The 20,176-nt window shown below is 42.7% G+C and overlaps 1 protein-coding gene across 1 annotated transcript in view; it reads right to left on the reverse strand.

The window, feature by feature from the left end:
- TRAPPC9 (trafficking protein particle complex 9) overlaps nucleotides 1–20,176 on the reverse strand; it is a 743,379-nt gene that overhangs the window by 262,122 nt on the left and 461,081 nt on the right. The window contains exon 19 of the mRNA XM_037803518.1: nucleotides 856–998. Coding sequence (XP_037659446.1) covers nucleotides 856–998 — 143 coding nt within the window. The remainder of the gene's footprint in view (nucleotides 1–855; nucleotides 999–20,176) is intronic.

Genomic DNA, 20,176 nt, shown 5'->3' on the forward strand with positions numbered 1-20,176 from the left:
CCAGATACGCAAGGCACCACTGGATGGGAGTTGCTGAAATGCAGACATGCTCAGGGACGATCAGCACCTGCCTCCCCACAGCCTCTTCCCACACGGGCAGGGGGCTCAGTGGCCAAGGGCCTCAAGTCACCTGGAGCTCTACCAGGAGCTCTCAGCCCCCACCACTCCCACTTCACCCTAGGTCAAAGTTTCAGGAGAGCAACCGTCATTGCCCCACCTCAGAGAAGAATATATTCAGTAGCTCTCGCCACTTCTGGGTGTGAACTAGACAAACTGCTTGATTTCTCTGATTTCTCGGTCCCTAGGCCTGGAAGAGTGAACGGGAGAGAAAGGCTTCCTGCAAGAAGGACTCTCTGACCCGCAGCTGCACTTGACCAGGAGAGGGTAAGATGCCGAGCAGCCTGGCCCCCCACGAAGCACCCGTCTTTGTACCGGGATGCCAGGAATGACGCAGAGAGATGCTGGGTCCTCCAGAAGTCCCCAAGACACTGTGGGCTCCTGCTGAGCCCCAGCTCTTTGGAGACTGAGGCAGACCAGAGCAAAGACTGGTCTCAGGACAAGTGGGAAATGTGCCCTCCACAAAGACGACTACAAACGAGAACACTGCAGTCCTAAACAGTATTGCACATGTCACAGTTCATAAAGCCTGTTCATCTGCAGCTAACTAAGAGACAGGGTATGATGCAATGTCTACTGTTCTGAGAAGGAAACTAAGACCCAGAGAGGCAAAGCAACTTGGTACAAGGGCAGGGATACGATTGGAGGCAGGATCAAAATAAAAACCTATGTCAGTAATCCAAGTCCAGTATGATCAGAGCCTACCAGAAGGTTATTAACAGGAGTTAGTAAGTTTACCTGGTTGCCGGGAGAGTACTGACTCGGGTGAAAAACACAGATGGCTCCACTTCAACATGCAGCCCCAGGGAGAGGCTCCTGTAATATCCTTCAATGTGACCTGGGCCTCCAGAGTATCTGAAATTCAGGATGGCTTCCAGAGTCTAAAAAGATTTAAAAAATGATGTTAGTCCTCACTCAGTTGATCAATATTCTTCTTGGGAAGAGTCTGAGGACAACCCACCGATAACGCAGTGGGCGACTCTCCCCCATCTCCACCCTGACACCGTCTTTCCCCTGACACCCTGATGGTTACCCCAACAACTCTCAGCCTGGAAATGCAAATGAGAAAGGGTTCAAAAATTTAGCATTTTAGAAAGAAACATATATTAGAATCAATGCTGTTTAAATATACAGATGAGGCCGGAGGGGCCGAGCTCCCACCCAGGATGTAGCTGCTGCTCCGGCGCTCACAGTGCGTAACGGCAGCAAGCTCCGGGCTCGTGACGCTTCCCTGAGCCCCCGAGAGACGAGGACACTCGCAGCCTGGACTCCCGGGCGGGCAGGGCCTTCTCGGGGAGACGGGCGGGGGCTGCTGAGAGGCCGCACCGCACGGGCCGCGGGAGGGAGTCGGCGGAAACCGGAGCAACTGCCAAAGGTTTCCGGTGTTGGAAGAACCCGTGGCCACCAGCTGAGGGGCTCGCCCTGGCGCCCGGGGTCTCCTCCACAGACCTCTGCCGGGTGCTCGCAGGACCGGCAGGAGGAAAGCGGGGCGGAGAGAGCCTCCCGCGGTGGCTCAGGCAGGGAGAAGGGGGTCACCGAAATCCCAGGCCACCCCGGTCCAGACCACTTCCACTCCCCACTTCAACACCCTCTGTCCCACCCACCCCTTCCAGACCCTTCCCTCCTGTGAAGCAAAATCTTCAGCTGCTGGGGAAGAGGCAGCAAACCCAAGCCCCACTCTTGTTGGAAGAAGGGCAGAAGCTGCTGGAGGAAGGTGAGGACACCCCATGCCAGTGCCACTGGGGGTGTCCATATGCCAGTAGTCCATCTGGGACAGGGGCAGGAAACCCCTCCCACCCAACACCCACCGCAGATACCAGGCAGAGGCTGGCAGCCAGGGGGCAAGGGGTAGAAGTGCCGAGAAAGCCCACAGGCCAGACTCATGCACACAGAGCCCCCCTAAGCCGGAGGCTGGGTGAGGGTGAGCGGGGGCCTCACCTGCTCCTGCCACCAGCTGAGCAAACACCAAGGCAGAAGCACCACTCGGGGGGAGCCGAGCTGCGGAGAGAGTTGAGGTGAGGGTACACTGGAACAACCCTCCGGCACCTCGGAGCCCCTACTTCCTTCCCTCCCACCCCTCATTGAGGACAACGCTCCACTAGACAAATGTGGAGCCTACGGGCCACCAAAGGTAACGACAGCAACAAGCAAGCCCAAACAGCGTCACCCTCAACTGGAACGGCTCAACCTCCACGGTCATGTCCTAAAACAGTGGCCCGTGGGCCAACTCTCACCCACACCTGTTTGTGTATGGCCTGAAAGCTAAGAATGGGCTTCACATTTTCAAAAGGTTGTAAAACAAAACAATAACAAAAACAAAACAACAATGAGTATGCAACAGAGACTGTATGTGACCGTACCCATGAGGCTGGGGAGCAAGGCAGAGACCCGGGTGACAAAAAGTCTCGCTGTCCTGCTGGGCTCTCTAAACCTTATCTGAAAAAAACCCCAGAGCCAATGAAATCCTAAACAAAGGCAGAGGCAGTAGGGATCTAGTCGGGTAAAACACGGTTTTGAGTGATCATGAAGGCAGAGTTGGCCAAATTCGGTGACTGGGTGGGGGTGGGGCAGACAGGGGTGAATATGGAGGAGCAGAATCCAGAAAGACTCTTGGGTTTCTGGCTTGGGCAGCGGGGCCTGGAGAAGACAAGGTGCGGTGATTCAGGCAGGGGAGGCGGCAGGTGTGACGGCAGACGTGTCTCAGGTGTGTAACCATGGGACACTGAAGTCAACGTTGCCGCCTAGGTTTAGAGAGCCCAGCAGGACAGCAGGACTTCATCACCCAGGCCCCTGCCTCATGCTGTCTGGAGCCAGGTGACCTCAGAGCTGTGCCCAGAGCAAGAAGTTTCCTTGACTCTGAGGAACACAGATACTTAGAGGGCAGGGAACAGAAGAGGACAGGCAGGCAGAATATGAAATGCAGCAGCCAGAGGGTTCTGGAAGAACGTGGTCAGGGAAACCCTGGGAGGACAGCCCCTGAGGAGGCGGGTCAGTGGTGGCACCGCAGCTGCAGGGAAGTCGTGTGAAGTGAGGTCTGAGGAAATGACCGCTGCATTGGCAACAGTGGCCACTGATGACCACCATGGAAGCATTTTCCAGAAAGACAGAAGTGAGGGTGGAAGGCAGAGGCAGGCAGAGGACAGGAGGGCTGTGAGCCGGAGCAGCAGTCCAGCACCCGCCAGGCCCCCGCCGGGGGCCTGGAGCCACACGCGGACATGGGCCCCAGCACCCTCTCCCGGCACAAGCACCTGAAGCCGAGAGTCAAAAGGCTACAAGGGGACGCGTGCCTTCCTCCCTTCTCACCCAGGCCCCAAGGGCATATTTGAGCAACCGTCCTGGCAAGATGCAGGGTTTAGTCTTCAGTTACTACTTTTGCTGACCCACTTCTCTTCTCCAACAGAGAGGCAGCCATGATTACCAAATTTCTAGATAATAAAGAAAATGGCCAGTATGTTCTCGTATCATACAGAGGCGAGTGCTGCTCCTTTGGGAAGGTCAGAGGACCGAGTTCCAAGGACCTGCAAGGCAGGATGGCCGAGTGGAAGGAGCAGGCGTGGAGGCCAGTCCAACTCGTCTTGGGCACCTTATGTCACCATTCTCTGCCTCAGTTTCTCAGATGTTAAATGGGGATAACGATCAATACCTATCTCATCAGACCTGGCTGAGGAATAAATGAGAAAATGCAGCAGCAGAACAAGTAAGCACTCATTAAATAAACTGCTTCCTCAGTCTGCACCCTCATCCATTTTAAAAGGTCGATGCTCCACCTCAGCCCTCCCACCTTGCCCCCTGCCAGCCCCCAAGCTGCCTTCCATGCCTTCATGTGCACGGTGCCCAGAAACTTTTGTGCCACCAGAAATGCCTTCACTTATCCTCTTCACAATTTAAATCTTGCTTCTCCTGCACAGCCCAGATAAAGCTGCACCGTCTCCAGAAAGACTTCCATTACCACCTCACTTGAAAAGTGCTTAATGAAATACAAACTTTTTTTATGACTCAAGGGTAATGTTTTGGCCTCAGCAAAATCCCAAATCCCTTTCCCACTCACCTTAGCCCAAAGCACTTCCCCACCATCTCAAGAGGATCTCATTTCTTGTGAACAAGCTTTACCCTTCTTGAAATTCCCCTTGTCACCAGAGGCAGGTGGGAGTCCCACATGTGGAAACCCGAGTAAGACCTCCTTAGAGATGGTCTTAATCCAAATGACCTGCACCAAGTTCCTGCAGATTTACCACCCGAATTAACTTTTCATTTGCTTGAACTATGCTTTCAATCATCTGTTTAAATACTTCCTGGGTCATTTCTGAGACCAGGTTTAGTAAACACTGAGGGAATGAATGGATGAATGAATGAATGAACTAATAAATAAACGAATGAGGCCAACCCACAAGCCCACACATGTGCAGTGTCTTCCTCAAATTGAAGGCACAGGATTCAAAGAAAAATAAACAGGCTCTCAATGATGGCCTTGAAAAGCCAAATTCTGGGGAGTAACAACAAATGTTAGGCTGTTTTTTTGGTTTTTGTTTTGTTTTTTTAAGGTAAACCTTAAAGTCACTTCCAGAGAGTGCTGCAGCAGAAATCATCTGGGGCAGGAACAAAAAATACAAGGAGGAGATTACCATCAAGAACCATGTAACAAAGAAGCAAGTCTGTGTTTCTATTGTCTTGGAATTGGCTGTTTCTTTACTCTGTAGAGTAGCAAGGAAAAGATATAATTATGAAGAAAAATATCTAATTTATAAAATCAAACTTAGAAAAGGTTTTGTAAAATTATGGAGTCTATTCCTGCCATTTTCTCCTTGACTGAAATAAAAAGCCTCCTCAGCTCAGGAAAATTAGAATATTTTAATAAAACCACATAGTGGGCTGGTAAGGGGGGAAAAAATCCCTTGATGTTCAAGCTTTTTTTTCCACTGAAATGTAACAAGAAGCACTAAGCTGACATAAGACTTTCCCTTCTGAGAATATTTTGCAGTCCTTACTTTCACAACCAATCACTGAAGCTAAAATGAAAGGTCTTCAGTGGCTCCCTCTCATCAAACACCTGCTAGGTGCCCGCATGTGCTACTGGACCCCATGGACTGATGGACACCCATGGACTCGAGTGCCCACAGCGCCCCACCAGGAGGGCCCTGCTCTGGTGAGGGGGCTCAGCGAGCGCAGTGACGGCCGAGGCTGCCCACCCGGACCAGAACACGAGCTACCCGGCTGCACAACCCGCTCTCTGTTCACACACAACCTGCTCACAGCAGCTCTCACTCAGCCACCGGTCACTCCCTCGCTGGCCCTGGATGACCATCTGCTATGTGCCGGGGACCACACTGAGTGCAAAAAGGCACAGTGCCACCCTAGCGGCGCTCAGAGTCCAGTAAAAGAAACAAGCCTAGGGACGTCCAAGATAAACGCTGAAGTGTCACATGGCAGAGAGGGGTATTAGGACACATGAAGATACAGGTCAAGAAGGGACCCTGTGTGCTGGGGGGCAGGAGTTGGGCAGGAAGGAACAACATCCCGGGAGGAAGGCAGGGTTAGCTTCACTGTACGGACGAGAGCACTGTGGCAGAAAGACGAACGTGATCAGCCCAAGGTCACTCGGCTAGACAGGAGCTGAGCAGGGAGCCCGGGAAGAACTGACTTCCGAGTCCCTGGACGCTGCGCTCCAGAAAGAGGCCTAGGAGAGGAGGACGGCCAGCACCATCGAGGAGGGGACACGGGCAGCTGTCGCAAGCCTTCTGTTACTAGAGGAGAAATGAAGATTTATGGGACAGGCCACTCTTATTTAATTCTCAAAACACACCTGCAAGATACGGATTATCACCATTTTATGAATAAGGAAACAGGCTTGAGAAAATAAAGTAAATTACCCAATATCACAGAGCTAGTGAGCAGCAGAACTTAAAATCCAGTTAATTTTTAAAGTTCAACTCAGGTTGGATAACCCTTACTCCTTTATTCTCCAGCAATTCCATGAGCTTACTGTGATCTTAGCACACAGGAAATTGACAGGTTTACATGTATTTCTCTAATCCAATTACATGTATTTCTCTCTTCCAATCAATGAACAGAGAGAGAGAACGGTCCCATCACTAATCCCGAAGTCCGGGAACATTATGAATGAACAGCTGAAAGAGGTGACACATACCCTGAGCGTCACATGAAGATAAGTTCACCAAGCAGCCAGGAGGGAAGGAACAGCCCAGGCAGAAGAGGTACTAGCTGCCGTAGTCCAGAGCCAATGCAGGGTGCACAGGGCACCAAACTACTGAATATCCCACCCTCCCTATCTCCCCCGTCCTCGTCGTGAAGCTCAAATGAAATTGAACATAAAACAATGTTTAAAACATGCACTGCCATTCAAATACTATCCACCACGTTGATCATGAAACCCAACAGACCCTTTGATTGGGAATAAAGAATATAACTACTTCAGGGTCCTGGGAAAGAACATTAAATCGAACTCCAGCATGGCCGAGTGTTACAAAAAGTTCAGTTATGATAAGTCCTTTTCATGGAATATTGCCTGAAGGATACGCAGCTCATCTATTCCACTCAGTTGGTCTCTATTGTGTACCTGGATTAAAACCAGAGTGATCCTTCAGAACCACGTATGTTTTATGGGCAGACGTGAACATTGCTTAAAGGTGACTACAATTACTTAATACTTGGAAAGGACTCAGCATAGCCCCTGGTACATAGTAAGTATTAAATGTCAATGTAAGTATTTAAATGTGTTTGGAAGAAAATAAATTACACATATAAAATGAAGCATTATGCCACAAGATAGACCTAATAAAGACCACCCAAGAATGAGATATAAAAAGAAATCAAAGGAAACAATATTAACTCTACAAATATTGAAGAATTTGTCGTCCACCATGTCACACAGTATTACTTTATGAAGACAGACAGTAGAAATTTTTCTTGGATTTCCATATCAGGAAAATCTCCAGCATTCTCTTGATCAACTGCTTTCTTTTATCATACTGTAAAATATGAACACATTTGGTGCTTTACTTTGGATGCTAGACAATTCAGAGGCAAATTTACGGTTTATATCTTGCAATGCATAGTATCAACATCCTTAGATTTATATTTTCCATTATTCTAATTTCTTCAGCTATCAAAAAATTTTCTGTAGCCACTTGAAAATTTGGGGAATAATGTGACATTTCATAAACAACCAACCAACATAATTATATATTTCCAAAAAAGACAACAAAATTTATAACAGTCAAAATGACACTAAGCAATGTTCGTGTCTGCCCATAAAACATACTTCCCAAACAAAACAAATAGGAAACTGAAAAATATATAAAAATACTGTTTTCCAAGATTTGGCAATAGATAGTACAGGACTGTGATCTCAGAAAAAATAAACAAATGATGTAAGCTTTATGGTAATCTGAGATTTCGGCCTAGTTGCAAATTCTAAGCCATGCAGTGGCGAGCGGGACCCAAACAGCACAGGGCAGACTTGCTGACATGAGGAGAGAGAAGAGAGTTCAGAGGAGCCAGGGAGGTGAGACCACACAGGGAAAAGTTCAAGTGACACGAACGCTATCCAGAGAAAGGGCTCCAGAAATATACCTAGGAACCCTCTTAGGTAGTTGCCTGAAAATCAATCCGTGCATGAGTAGGGTGAAAATATCAAGGCCTGGCCAAAAACAAAAAACTGCCAAGGAAAGACTAGCAACAGAGGAGCTGAACCCAAACGATTCCCAGAGCTCACCCAGGGTTAGAAATCACTCACATTTCCACCAGCCAAGTAGAGAGATGTAATTGAAGATGTGGAGCATTCAGAAGGCCCTAAAAGGGCTGTGACTTATTTATGAGGCTAAATAAGTCATATAGTAAAGGCTAGTCTAGACACATCCTAAAACAGTTTTTAAAAAAAAGTCTTGAAAGGAGCAATCTGCTCTGTAAATAATTTAATTACTAGCCTGAACCAATTCCAACACTCTTTAGAGGAATAAAACAAAATTCAGACTCTCAACAATGTAATATCCAAATTGTCCATAAATAGATAAAAAATTATTAGACAAGTAAAAAGCAGGAAAATTTGACCAATAAAAAGGAAAAAAATAAGTTGATGAAAATGGACTTAAAAATGACTATGGAATTAGAAAAGACATTTAAAAAGCTATTACATACATAATATATTTCTCTTCAAGAATTTAAATGAAAACTTGGAGATAAAGGGAATAGAAATGTGAAGATACGAAAAAAGAATCAAAAGGAACTTTAAGAGTTGAAAATTACAATATCTTTAATGAAAAATATACCAGATGAGATTAAAAGAATATTTGCTATTACAGAAGAAAATGCCAGTGAACCAGAAGACAGCAGTAGACACTAGCAAAAATGAAACACACAGGACAAAAGGGTTACAAATAATGAAGAAGGCTTGGTGACATATGAAAAATATAAAGCAGTTTATCATACATGTAACTGAATTCTCAGAAAAATGGGATGGGGAAGAGAAAAAATATTTGAAAAAAACAAAAATGAAAAATGTCCAAATTTTATGAAAATTATAAAGCCACAGATCCACGAAGTTCAAAGGGAAAGGGACCCCTGAGCAAAATAAACAGAATCAGTATCAAATTATGTACAAGATCTGTACTTCATGTACATACAGAAAAAAATAGAAAATCTTAAACGCAGAGAAAAAATAGCATATTATATACAGAAGGAAAAAAAAAGAATAACTGAAATTTGTCATGAAAAACTATGCAAGCCAAAATATAACAGATGAACATTTATCAAATGAGGAAAGAAAACATCAAAAAAGCTGTTGATATAGATTTCTACACACTGCTATTGTCATTCAAAAGTGAATGTAAATATAGAGAAGCAGTTGACAAAATCTAACAGTATTCCTTGATGAATTAGAACTCAACAAACTAGTAATAGAAGAGAACTCACTCAAATTGATAAAGGTAATTGTGCTGGTTTGAAATCGTTATGGACCCCAGAAGAGCCACGATCTTTTAATCCAATCTTGTTGAGTGGAACCTTTTGATTGAATGTTTCCATGGATATGTGACCCACCCAACAGTGGGTGAGACCTTTGATTGAATAGTTCCATGGAGAGGGGACCCTGCTCAGTCAGGGTAGGTCTTAATTGGATCACTAGAGTCCTTCAAGAGAGCTCATGGAGAGAAGGAGCTCAGAGAAGCTGAGAGAGACATTTTGGAAAGCTAAGATATGTATTCCAGAGTTTGTCCCCAGGAGAAGTTAGAGCAGACACAGACCCAGACACTTGGAGATGCTGAAAGATGCAGACAGAAGGGCATTTGGAGACACTAAGCTAAGAGTTGAAGCCCAGAGTTTGCCCTGGAGAAGCTAAAAAAGGACTCGCAGATGCTTAGGAAGAAACGTCCTGGGAGAACCAAGCAGAGAACTGAGAGAAGCTAAGTAGACAGAAGCCCAGAGACATTTTGGAGAAAACCATTTTGAAACACAACCCGGGAGCAAAGGACCAGCAAACATCAGCCACGTGCCTTCCCAGCTGACAGAGATGTTCCGGACACCACTGGCCTTTCTTCAGTGAAGGGATCCTCTTGTTGATACCTTAGTTTGGACACTTTTATGGCCTTAGAACTGTAAATTTGTAATCTAATAAATCCCCTTTATAAAAGCCAATCTACTTCTGGTATTTTGCATAACAGCAGCATTAGGAAACCAGGAACAGTAATCTATGAAAAATCCACAACTAACATCAGACATAATAATGACAGATTGCAAGCCTTCCTCCTAGGATCAAGACAAGAACGTTCAATCTTGCCATTTTTATTCAATCTTGTATTGGAGAATCTAACTAGGATAATGAAGCAAGAAAAAGAAATAAAAGGCATCCAGAGTAGAAAAGAAGTAAAACTCTACTTGCAGATGACATGATCTTATAGACAGACAATCAAAGGGAATCTACTAAAGAACAACTGGATCAAGGAGCTCAGCATGGTAGCAGGATGTGAGATCAATATACAAAAATCACTTGCATTTCTATACGCCAACAATCAACAATCTAAAATCAAGAAAACAATTCCATTTATAATAGCATAAAAGAATAAAATAGTTAATAATAAGTTTAAGAAAGAGAAGTACAGGTCTTATACAACAAAAACTATAAAATTACTCAAAATAAATTACAGAAAATGTTATAAAATGGAAAGACATTCCAATGTAATGGATTGAAAGACTTATTATTAATATACTAATATTAAGCCATTAAGATGGCTACAACTCCAAAATGTTCTATGGATTCAACACAAACACTATCAAAAGCCCAGCTAGCAATATTTGCAGATATTGACAAGATGATCCTAAAATTCAAATGGAAATACAAGGAATCCAGTACAGCCAAAATAATCTTAAAAAAGAAAATAAAGTTGGAGGACTCTTACTTCCCAATTTCAAAACTTACTCAAAACTACTGCAATCAAGACTGTGTGGTAATGGTATAAGGATAGAAATATAGAACAATGGATTCGAATTGAGAGTCTAGAGACAAACCCATACATCTACAGTCAATTGATTTTCAACAGAGGTATTGTTCTAGTTTGCTAATGCTGCCGGAATGCAAAACACCAGAGATGGATTGGCTTTTATAAAAGGGGGTTTATTTGGTCACACAGTTACAATCTTAAGGCCATAAAGTATCCAAGGTAACACATCAGCAATCGGGTACCTTCACTGGAGGATGGCCAATGGTGTCCAGGAAAACCTCTGTTAGATGGGAAGGTACGTGCTGGCATCTGCTCCAAAGTTCTGGTTTTAAAATGGCTTTCTCCTAGGATGTTCCTCCCTAGGCTGCAGTTCCTCAAAAATGTCACTCTTAGTTGCACTTGGGATATTTGTACTCTCTTAGCTTCTCCGGAGCAAGAGTCTGCTTTCACTGGCCATCTTCAAAATGTCTCTCATCTGCAGCTCCTGTGCTTTCTTCAAAATGTCCCTCTTGGCTGTAGCTCCTCTTCAAAAGTTCACTCTCAGCTGCACTGAGTTCCTTCTGTTATGTCAGCTCATTTATATGGCTCCACTGATCAACTTAGACCCACCCCAAACGGGCAGAGCAACACCTCCATGGAAATTATCCAATCAGAGTCAACACCCACAGCTGGGTGGGGCGCATTCCAAAGAAACACTCAAAGAATTACAATCTAATCAACACTGATAACGTCTGCCCACACAAGATTACCTCAAAGATAATGGCATTTGGGGGACACAATATATTCAAACTGGCACAGGTGTCAAGAAAATTCAATGGGAAAAAATATCCTTTTCAACAAACAGTGCAGAAACAAATGGATATCCACAAGCAAAAGAATGAAGTTGGACTCCTAGCTTATACCATATGCAAAAATTAACAAAAAATGGACCAAAGACATAAATATATGAACTAAAACTAAACTATACAACTCTTAAAAGAAAACAGAAATAAATCTTCATGATCTTGGATTAGGCATCCGTTTCTTAGATATGACATCAAAAAAAAAAAAAAAACAAGCAAGGAAAGACAAAAGAGAGAAATTAGAGGTCATTGAAACCAAAAACTTTTATAATTAAAAAAAAAAAAAAAACTATTGAGAAAATGAAATGAGAAGCCAAAGAATGGGGAAAAAATATCTGCAAATCATATACCTGATAAGATGCTAGTATCCAGAATTATTAAGAATTCTTAAAGCTTAACAATCAAAAGACAAATAAACCAATCACAAAATGACAAAGCATTTAAACAGGCAGTTCTCCAAACAAGACACACAAATGGCCAAAAAGCACACGAAAAGATGGCTCACTGTTTTCAGTCATTTGGAAAATGCAAATCAAAACAAAATGAAATATTTCACACCAAATAAAATGGTAATTAAAATGTGGATGATAAAAAGAATTGGGAAGGATGTGAAGAAATTGAAATCCTCATACATTGATGGTGGGGATATAAAATAATGCAGTCTGGCAGTTATTCTGTAAGTTAAACATACATTCAACACTGAACCAGCAATTCCCCTCCTAATATATACTCAAGAGAAATAAAATCCATTATGTTCACTCAAAAACTTTTCGCAAGTGTTCATAGCAGCATTATTCATAATAGCCAAAAAAAATGGAAATAATTCAAATGTCCATCAACTGACAAACAGATAAACAAAATGTGGTATATTCATATATAAAGGAATATTATTCAGCCAAAAAAAGAATGAAATACAGATTTATATTACAACATGGATGGTCCTTAAGAACATTACACTAAGTGAAAGAAAGAAAACATAAACAGCAATGCACTGTATAATCCCATTTATATGAAATGACCAGAACAGGCAAATCCACAGAGACAGAGAGGAAATTATGGGACAAGGGGCTAATCAGAAGGAGAATGGGGAATGACTGCTAATAGGTACGGGCTTTCTTTTTGGGATGAAAAAAATATCCTGAAAATAGACAGTAGTGATGAACGTACAACTTTGTGAAGATACTGAAAACTACTAAACTGTATACTTTAAAAGAGTGAATGTTATACATGAATGATGTTCTGATTTTTTTAACAAAACTGAGAAAAAAGAAATGAAAAAGTGAAGATAAAATTTTTTGTTAAAGAAAAAAAGATTAATGAATTAGTCACCAGAAAACATACAGAAAAGATATATATTAAAAGAAGTTTTTCAGGTAGAATAAAAATAAAAACAGACAAATTTGGAAATATACTAAAAAATGAAACAGTGCTGGAAATGTTACTTCTGTGGTTAAACAGATAATATTCCTCACTTTTTACTGTTCTTAAAAGATAACCAACTCTAACAAAAATAATTATGATGTGTAAAAATGCATGATAATAGAACAAACATAAGAGAGTATATTTAAATATACTATTTTATGGTTAACTTATGTGAGGTCATTATTGGAAGTTACATAGTGATGTGTTAAAGATACACATCTGGAATAAGCAATAAAAATTTTTAAGAGTAAAAGCTAATAATTCAAAAGTGGAAAAAAGTGGAAATAAAATGAAATATTAAAAAATATTCAATTATCCCATAAAAAGGCAGGAAAAGAAACAAATGGAACAGAGAACAGAGATGAGAAAAAGATAAATAAAAACATGACAAACTCACTACACTAGTAATTAGATTAAATACAAATGACAAAAACATTCCAACTAGAATGAAACTGTCAGGCTGTCTTAAAAAAAAAAAAAAAAGACCCTACTATAAGTTGCCTACAAGAAACATTGTTTAAATACACAGACACAAATAGCTGAACTGTAAACGGATGCCGAGACCCTCACGACATGAGCTGCACAGCTACTCCCTGAACGAGCCCGTGTACCCACTCACAGGAGTGGGCCCCAAACCTACTCCAAGGGACCACTGACCTGCCACCTTGATGACAGAAACACTGAATCCTCTCCCAGTTCATTTCCTGAAGTCCTCTGTCCACGGCCTCCCCAAATCACCACCAGCTTGTAAATCAGCAATGATGTGGCCACCAAAAAACAGGCTCTGTCCAACAACCAGATCACCATGGACATCAACATCTCAGTGGAAGTGGTAAACACTTTCTTGAAGGACATCCAACATGTGCAGTTGCCTGTGGCTGAGGCACCAGCTCTACAATGCCCTTGGCCCATTTCTGACCCCATCCAGAGTGTGGAGATGAGGCCGGGCTGCGCACTGCTGCACTAACTGCCAGCATGAGCCAATTAACCACCCTCTGCCTTGCCTACCTCATGAAGTACATGCCATGTTGCTGTTGGACACCCACATATGGACCAAGTCATGACTGCCCATCATTCAGCCCAACAGTGGCTTTTGGACATTCCTTGGGAATCGATTAGAAGACTAAATACTGTCAAGATGTCAAAACCACCCAAAATGACTTACAAATTCAACATAATCCCAATCAAAATTCCAACAGCCTTCTGTGCATAAATGGAAACCCCAATTATCAAATTCATATGGAAGGGCAATAGCTCCTGATAGACAAAACCATCTTGAAAAAGAACAATATTGGAGGACATTATTCAAAATTGCCAAAAGATACAAGTAACCCAAGTGTCCCTTAACCAATGAATGGATAAACAAATTGTGGTATACACATATAATAAAATATTATTCGGCCTTAAAAAGGAGTGAAGTTCTGATACATCCAACAACATGGATGAACTCTCAGAACATCATGTTGAGTGAAATAAGCCAGACACGAAAGGACAAATAGTGTACGTTCTCACTGATATGAAATTAGTAGAACAAGCAAATTCATAAAGTCAGATAAAAGAAAACAGGGAATGGGAAGTTGATGTTTAATTGATATAGGATTTCTGTTTTGGGTGATGGAAAGTTTTGGTAGTGGATGGTGGTAATGGTAGCAAAACACTGTGAATATAATTAACAGCACTGAATTATATATGTGAATGTGATCAAAAGGGGAAATTTTAGGCTGTTTATATGTTACTAGAATAAAATATTGGTATAAAACCACAGGACAGTACAACATAAACAGAGAACTCTAATGTAAAGTATGCATTATCATTAGCAGCATAATTTTAATAACTTTGCTTTGTCAATTTTAACAAAGTTACTACACTGATGCAAAATGTAAAAAAAAAAAAAAAATAGGGAAAACCGAGTGTATGAGGGGTTTGTATATAGGAATTCTGTATTTTCTACATGATTTTTCTGTAAACCTAAAACTTCTCTAATTAAAAAGAAAAAAATTCTCCAAAAAGAACCTCCAAGCCCAGATGGTTTTATTGCTGAATTCTAGCAAACATGTATGTTAAAGATAATACCAATTTTACACAAAATTTTTGAGAAACTAAAGGAAGGGAAAAAGCTTCCCAATTGTTTTAATGAGGCCAGTATTACTCAAATATTGAAACCAGAAAAAGAGTTTACAAGAAAACTATAAGCCTATATCCCTCATAAAATTAGATGTAAAAATCCTTAAAAAAAAATTAGTGAATCAAATCCAGTATTATATAAAATAGCTAATGCATCATGTCCAAGTAAGTTTTATCTCAGCAATGCACAGTTGGTTTAACATTGGAAAATGCAATCAATGTCATTCACTATATTAACAAAAAAAAAAAAAAAAGAAAAGCCATACAATCATCTCAATACTTGCAGAAAAAGCAGTTGAAAAACATTCAATACCCATTTATGATTAAAAAAAAAAAATGAAAATGAAATCTCCAGTGAACTAGGCATAGAAAGGAATGTCCTAGACCTGTTCAAATGTACCCATGCAAATTTATAGCTAAAACCACAGTTGATGGCAAATGACTGAATGCTTTGCCCCTAAAATCCATAATAAGGTAAAGACATTGTTCTCATTACTTCTATCAGCATTTTACCTGGCAAGTGTGATAAGGCAAGAAAAAGAAATTAAAGATACACATATTGGAAAGGAAGCAGTAAAACTTCCTTTGCACATAAATATTGTGATTATATAAAAAAAAAAATCCTAAGGAATCTATTGAAACTCTCATACATGGCTGGTGGTAATATAAAATAGTACAATCACTTTGGAAAACCGCTAGGCAATTTCTTATAAATTTAAACATGCATTTAACATATTACCCAGGAATTCCACATCTAGACATTTATTCCAGAAATATAAACACATGTGGCTGCACAAAGACATGTATATAAGTGTCCACAGAAATTTTATTCATAATTATCCAAAAGTTAAAATCACCTAAATGTCCAACAACACGTGACTGATTAAACAAATTACATTATATCCATCAAATGGAATATTACTGAGCAACAAAAATGGATCTAACTACTGATACACACAACAGCATGGAGAAATCTCAAAAACATTATTCTAAGTGAAAGAAGTCAGACACAAAAGAACATACACTTTATGCTTGCATTCATAAAGGACACTAGAAAAGACAGAGCTAATCGCAGTGACAAAAAGCAGAACAGTGTTCTGTTGGGATGATGAAAGTGCTCTAAAAATAGACAGTGGTAAAAGTTACACAACATTGTCATTGTACACAACGTCACTGAATTGTACACTTAAACATGGTTAAAATCATTTTTATGTTCTGTGCGTTGATGCACTTCCTCAAGAATAAGGCAGGCAGAGGAGGAGGAGATGATGAGAAGTTGCTTGGAGCCGCGGGTAGGAGAGGACTCATCACAAGGATCTCAGGGAAATATTGGGGGGGTGATGAAAGCATTCTACAGCTTGACTGTGTTAACGGTTTACCTGGGGACATTTATCCGTCAAGACTCAATGAGCTCTTCACTTACGTGATTGCATTTCATACTATGCAAAGTATACTTTATAAAGTTGATGCTGACCGTTAATGGGCACACGGTCACTTATAAACACTAACATGCACCCTTCACGTCACAATGAGGGCCACAGCCATGTGCGTCTGCCCGTGCTGAGGACCAGTGTGGAGCCTGGGAAGAGGCTGCAGAGGGACCCTAGACGGACACTCAGGACTCACAGGTTCTGCATCAGAAACAGTGCAAGTGGGAGTATGGTTTACCTAAGCAACACTTCCTATGACCTCGGAAAAGTCAAGTCTCTTCTCTTCTCAAAATACACGTCTGTAAAATCTGAGGGTTGTGCCAGCTACTGTCTGAGGTTCTTAACAGCTTTTATAGGAATTGTCACTGCGCAGTTTGTATGTGTCATCTAAGGTTCCATGATTCCTAGTCTAACTGAGGCTATCACCAGAAAAAAGTCCATTACCCTTGTATGTATCCTAACCTATTACATGTCTAAGAAGTAGAGCTCTAATTTTTAAAGATTCCAAAATCTTTGCACCACTGACTTCCTTCTGCTCTATTTCTGTGATGTGACATAAGAGTAATAGCTGTGATATGATCCACTTAATAAGGCAGAAGATCAGGACCAGGGGTCCCAGCTGGGGCTCATTCCCCCAAAACCAGTCCTCCTACAGTTTATTTAAGGTCAATGAAACATAAATGAAAACCATGCCATTATTAACTTTCCAGTTAATTAGCACCCTGGACCTGAGTCTTTCTTCAATGTTAATTATGCCTTAAAGATGTCAAGTAACTACAAATTAAAATGCTGTAGCCACAGCAGTGCAGGAATGGGCTTGAGTACCAGCAGCCACCAAGACAGCTCCTGCTCACGAGGCCCAGCACTCCCAGGTGGCTGAGAAGAGGCTAGAAAACTGCGTCTAGAAGGAGGGGCAATGTGGCTGGGGGCTTTGAAAAGACCAAGTCAAAAGTCAGCTTTTTGGTATCAAGGAAAGCAGCAGGTCAGAGACCCGGGTGCCTCCTGTCCAACCGCCTAGCTGATGGATAAGACGGAAGGAAGGTATCTGATCAGCCCAATTTCCACAGACCACAGCAGAACAAAGGACAGCCCTCCCTGGAATTTACGTACTCTTAGATCAAATGTCCCCTCTTCTGAGAAGCCTTTCCAGTATCTCCAAGGAAAATTTGTGGTCCTCTGACATATGCCCACCTGGCCTCTGCTTTTAACTCCACTACAGCACCCATCACACTTTAAATTACTCATATTCCTTTTTGCAATAGGTAATGTATTTACATCATTCAAAATCTGAATGTATAAAACAGCTTGCACTGAGATGGCTGGCTCCCACCCGGTCCCTACGACCTTACTGTGCTCCTCTCCCATTTGGGGTAAGAACCACATTTATTAGTTTTCCTAATGTACCTACAAGTGTTTATTTATGTGGATATACAAAAAATTCAAATATATACTTTTTTCTCCTTGCTCCCATCTTAAAAAAAAAAGCATGCACTATCCACCTTGTGCGCCTTACTGCTCGTTCATTTGTTTTCACTTAACAACATAACCCGGACATTTTCCCTTCTCAGTAGAGAGAACAATCTTCTTATTTGTAGAAATGTGTGGTATTTCACTGTGGGAATGTGCTTTAGTTGATTTAAACAGTCCCCTAGATACTGGCTTTTTGGTTGTTTCCGATATTTTGCTGTTACAATGTTTCAATAAATAACCATGAACACAGCTACTTCCTATGTATGTTGAAATTTCTGAAAGATATTTTCCCAAGGGGCAAGTGCTGGGTCAAAAAGTAAATATACTTACACTATTTTAATAGACACAAGCAGCATGCCCTCCATTAGAGGTGGGCCATTTCACACCTCACAGCAACGGTTCAGAGAAATTCTTTCTCAAAGCCTTGCACGTAAGGCATGCTGTCCGACTCCTGGCTTTCTGACAGTCTGACAGATAAAGAAATCCTGGGGTAGTCTTACTTTTCATCTCTCTCATTATTAAGAAAGTTGAACATCTTTTCATATGTTTGGGCCATTTTTTCATTTCTTTTTCTGTGAATTACATGTTCGTATCATTTGACCATATTTTATAGAGCTGTCAGTCCTTTTCTTCCAAATTTTTAGGAGGTTTTACATAATAAAGAGATGACTCCTTATCTGTGATAAAAATCACAAATTTTTTTTACAGTTGGACATCTGTCTTTGGTTTTGCTTATAATGTTTTCTGCCTTGCAGAAATTTGTAAATTTTTGTAGATAATGTATTAATCTTTTCTTTTGTGGCTCTTCTGGGGAAGAACATTCCAAACAGAGGAAGCCATAAGTACAGAGACTGCAAGGCAGGATCATGTCCAATGAGCTTAAGAAATAACGAGGCCAGTGTGGGTGCAGGGCGCATGGGTGCAGGGAGCATGGGTGCAGGGCACGTGGGTGTAAGGAGCGTGGGTGCAGGGAACGTGGGTGCAGGGTACGTGGGTGCAGGGTGTGTGGGTGCCGGGAGCGTGGGTGCAGGGCGTGTGGGTACAGGGCGTGTGGGTGCAGGGAGTGTGGGTGCAGGGCGCGTGGGTGCAGGGCGTGTGGGTACAGGGCGTGTGGGTGCAGGGAGTGTGGGTGCAGGGAGCGTGGGTGCAGGGCATGTGGGTACAGGGCATGTGGGTGCAGGGAGCGTGGGTGCAGGGCGCGTGGGTGCAGGGCGTGTGGGTACAGGGCGTGTGGGTGCAGGGAGCGTGGGTGCAGGGCGCGTGGGTGCAGGGCGTGTGGGTACAGGGCATGTGGGTGCAGAGCGTGTGGGTGCAGGGAGCGTGGGTGCAGGGCGTGTGGGTGCAGGGCGTGTGGGTGCAGAGCGTGTGGGTGCAGGGAGCGTGGGTGCAGGGAGCATGCGTGCAGGGAGAGGGAGCACGCAGGGTGATGCTCTCCGAGAGCAGCCAGCAGCCAGGTCACAAACAGCGTGTCAGATTCAGTAAGGACTTCCGCTTTGGTGCCAAACAAGATGGAGAGCCTTCAAAGCTTTTAGCAAAAACATGATCTTAATTACTTTTTTAAGAGAACACTCTGGCTGCAATGTAGAAAACCAATTTTACAAGATGAGGCTAAAATGAAGGTGACAAGTCAGAGAGCTAATGCAATCGTCCTCGTGAAAAGTGAGGAGGTACCCAGGGGTGGCAGTGGGGTGAAGGCAAACGATCCGCTTCCACATGTATTTTGAAGTTAGAACCACCAGAATTGACTGATGAATTGGATGCTGGGTGGGAAGGGAAAAGGAGGTCAAGGACTTCTTCAAGATTTTTGGCTGAAGAAACTAGGAGAATGTGGCTGCCACTGACTGAGGTGGGGGAATGTGGGTGCAGCAGAGTGGGGAAACCGGAGGCCTCTGTACCCCACCCTCCAAAAGCAGGCACTGAAGCGCTCCTTGGAAGACATCCTGAGCTACAGGGGGGCACAGGTCCTGCAGCTTTAATAAAGATCTTCCGTCTTCCACCCTTGATGATCTTCAAAGACTACTGTGTCAAGCGAACTTTGTGGTGTGAATGTGGGTCCAAATGCACGGGGGAGCCCGTGGTCCGTGGGGCCTCCAAGGGGTAAGAGCCCTGGGTGACGACAGCCACAGCAGAGGAGGAACACAAGCCCTGAGCCACAGGACCCCCTGACCCATCTCACTCCCAGAACACCGAGGGGCTCCCGTCTCCTACCATCTTCATCCCTGAGCCCCTGCAGAAGGGAGGTTCCAAGGGTCATGTACAATCAGCACCATCAATATATTGTACCCAGCAGGAAAAAAAAAAAGAGAGAAAGAGAAAGTGT

Source organism: Choloepus didactylus, chromosome 14, assembly GCF_015220235.1.
Source record: "Choloepus didactylus isolate mChoDid1 chromosome 14, mChoDid1.pri, whole genome shotgun sequence".
Taxonomy (NCBI): Eukaryota; Metazoa; Chordata; class Mammalia; order Pilosa; family Megalonychidae; genus Choloepus; species Choloepus didactylus.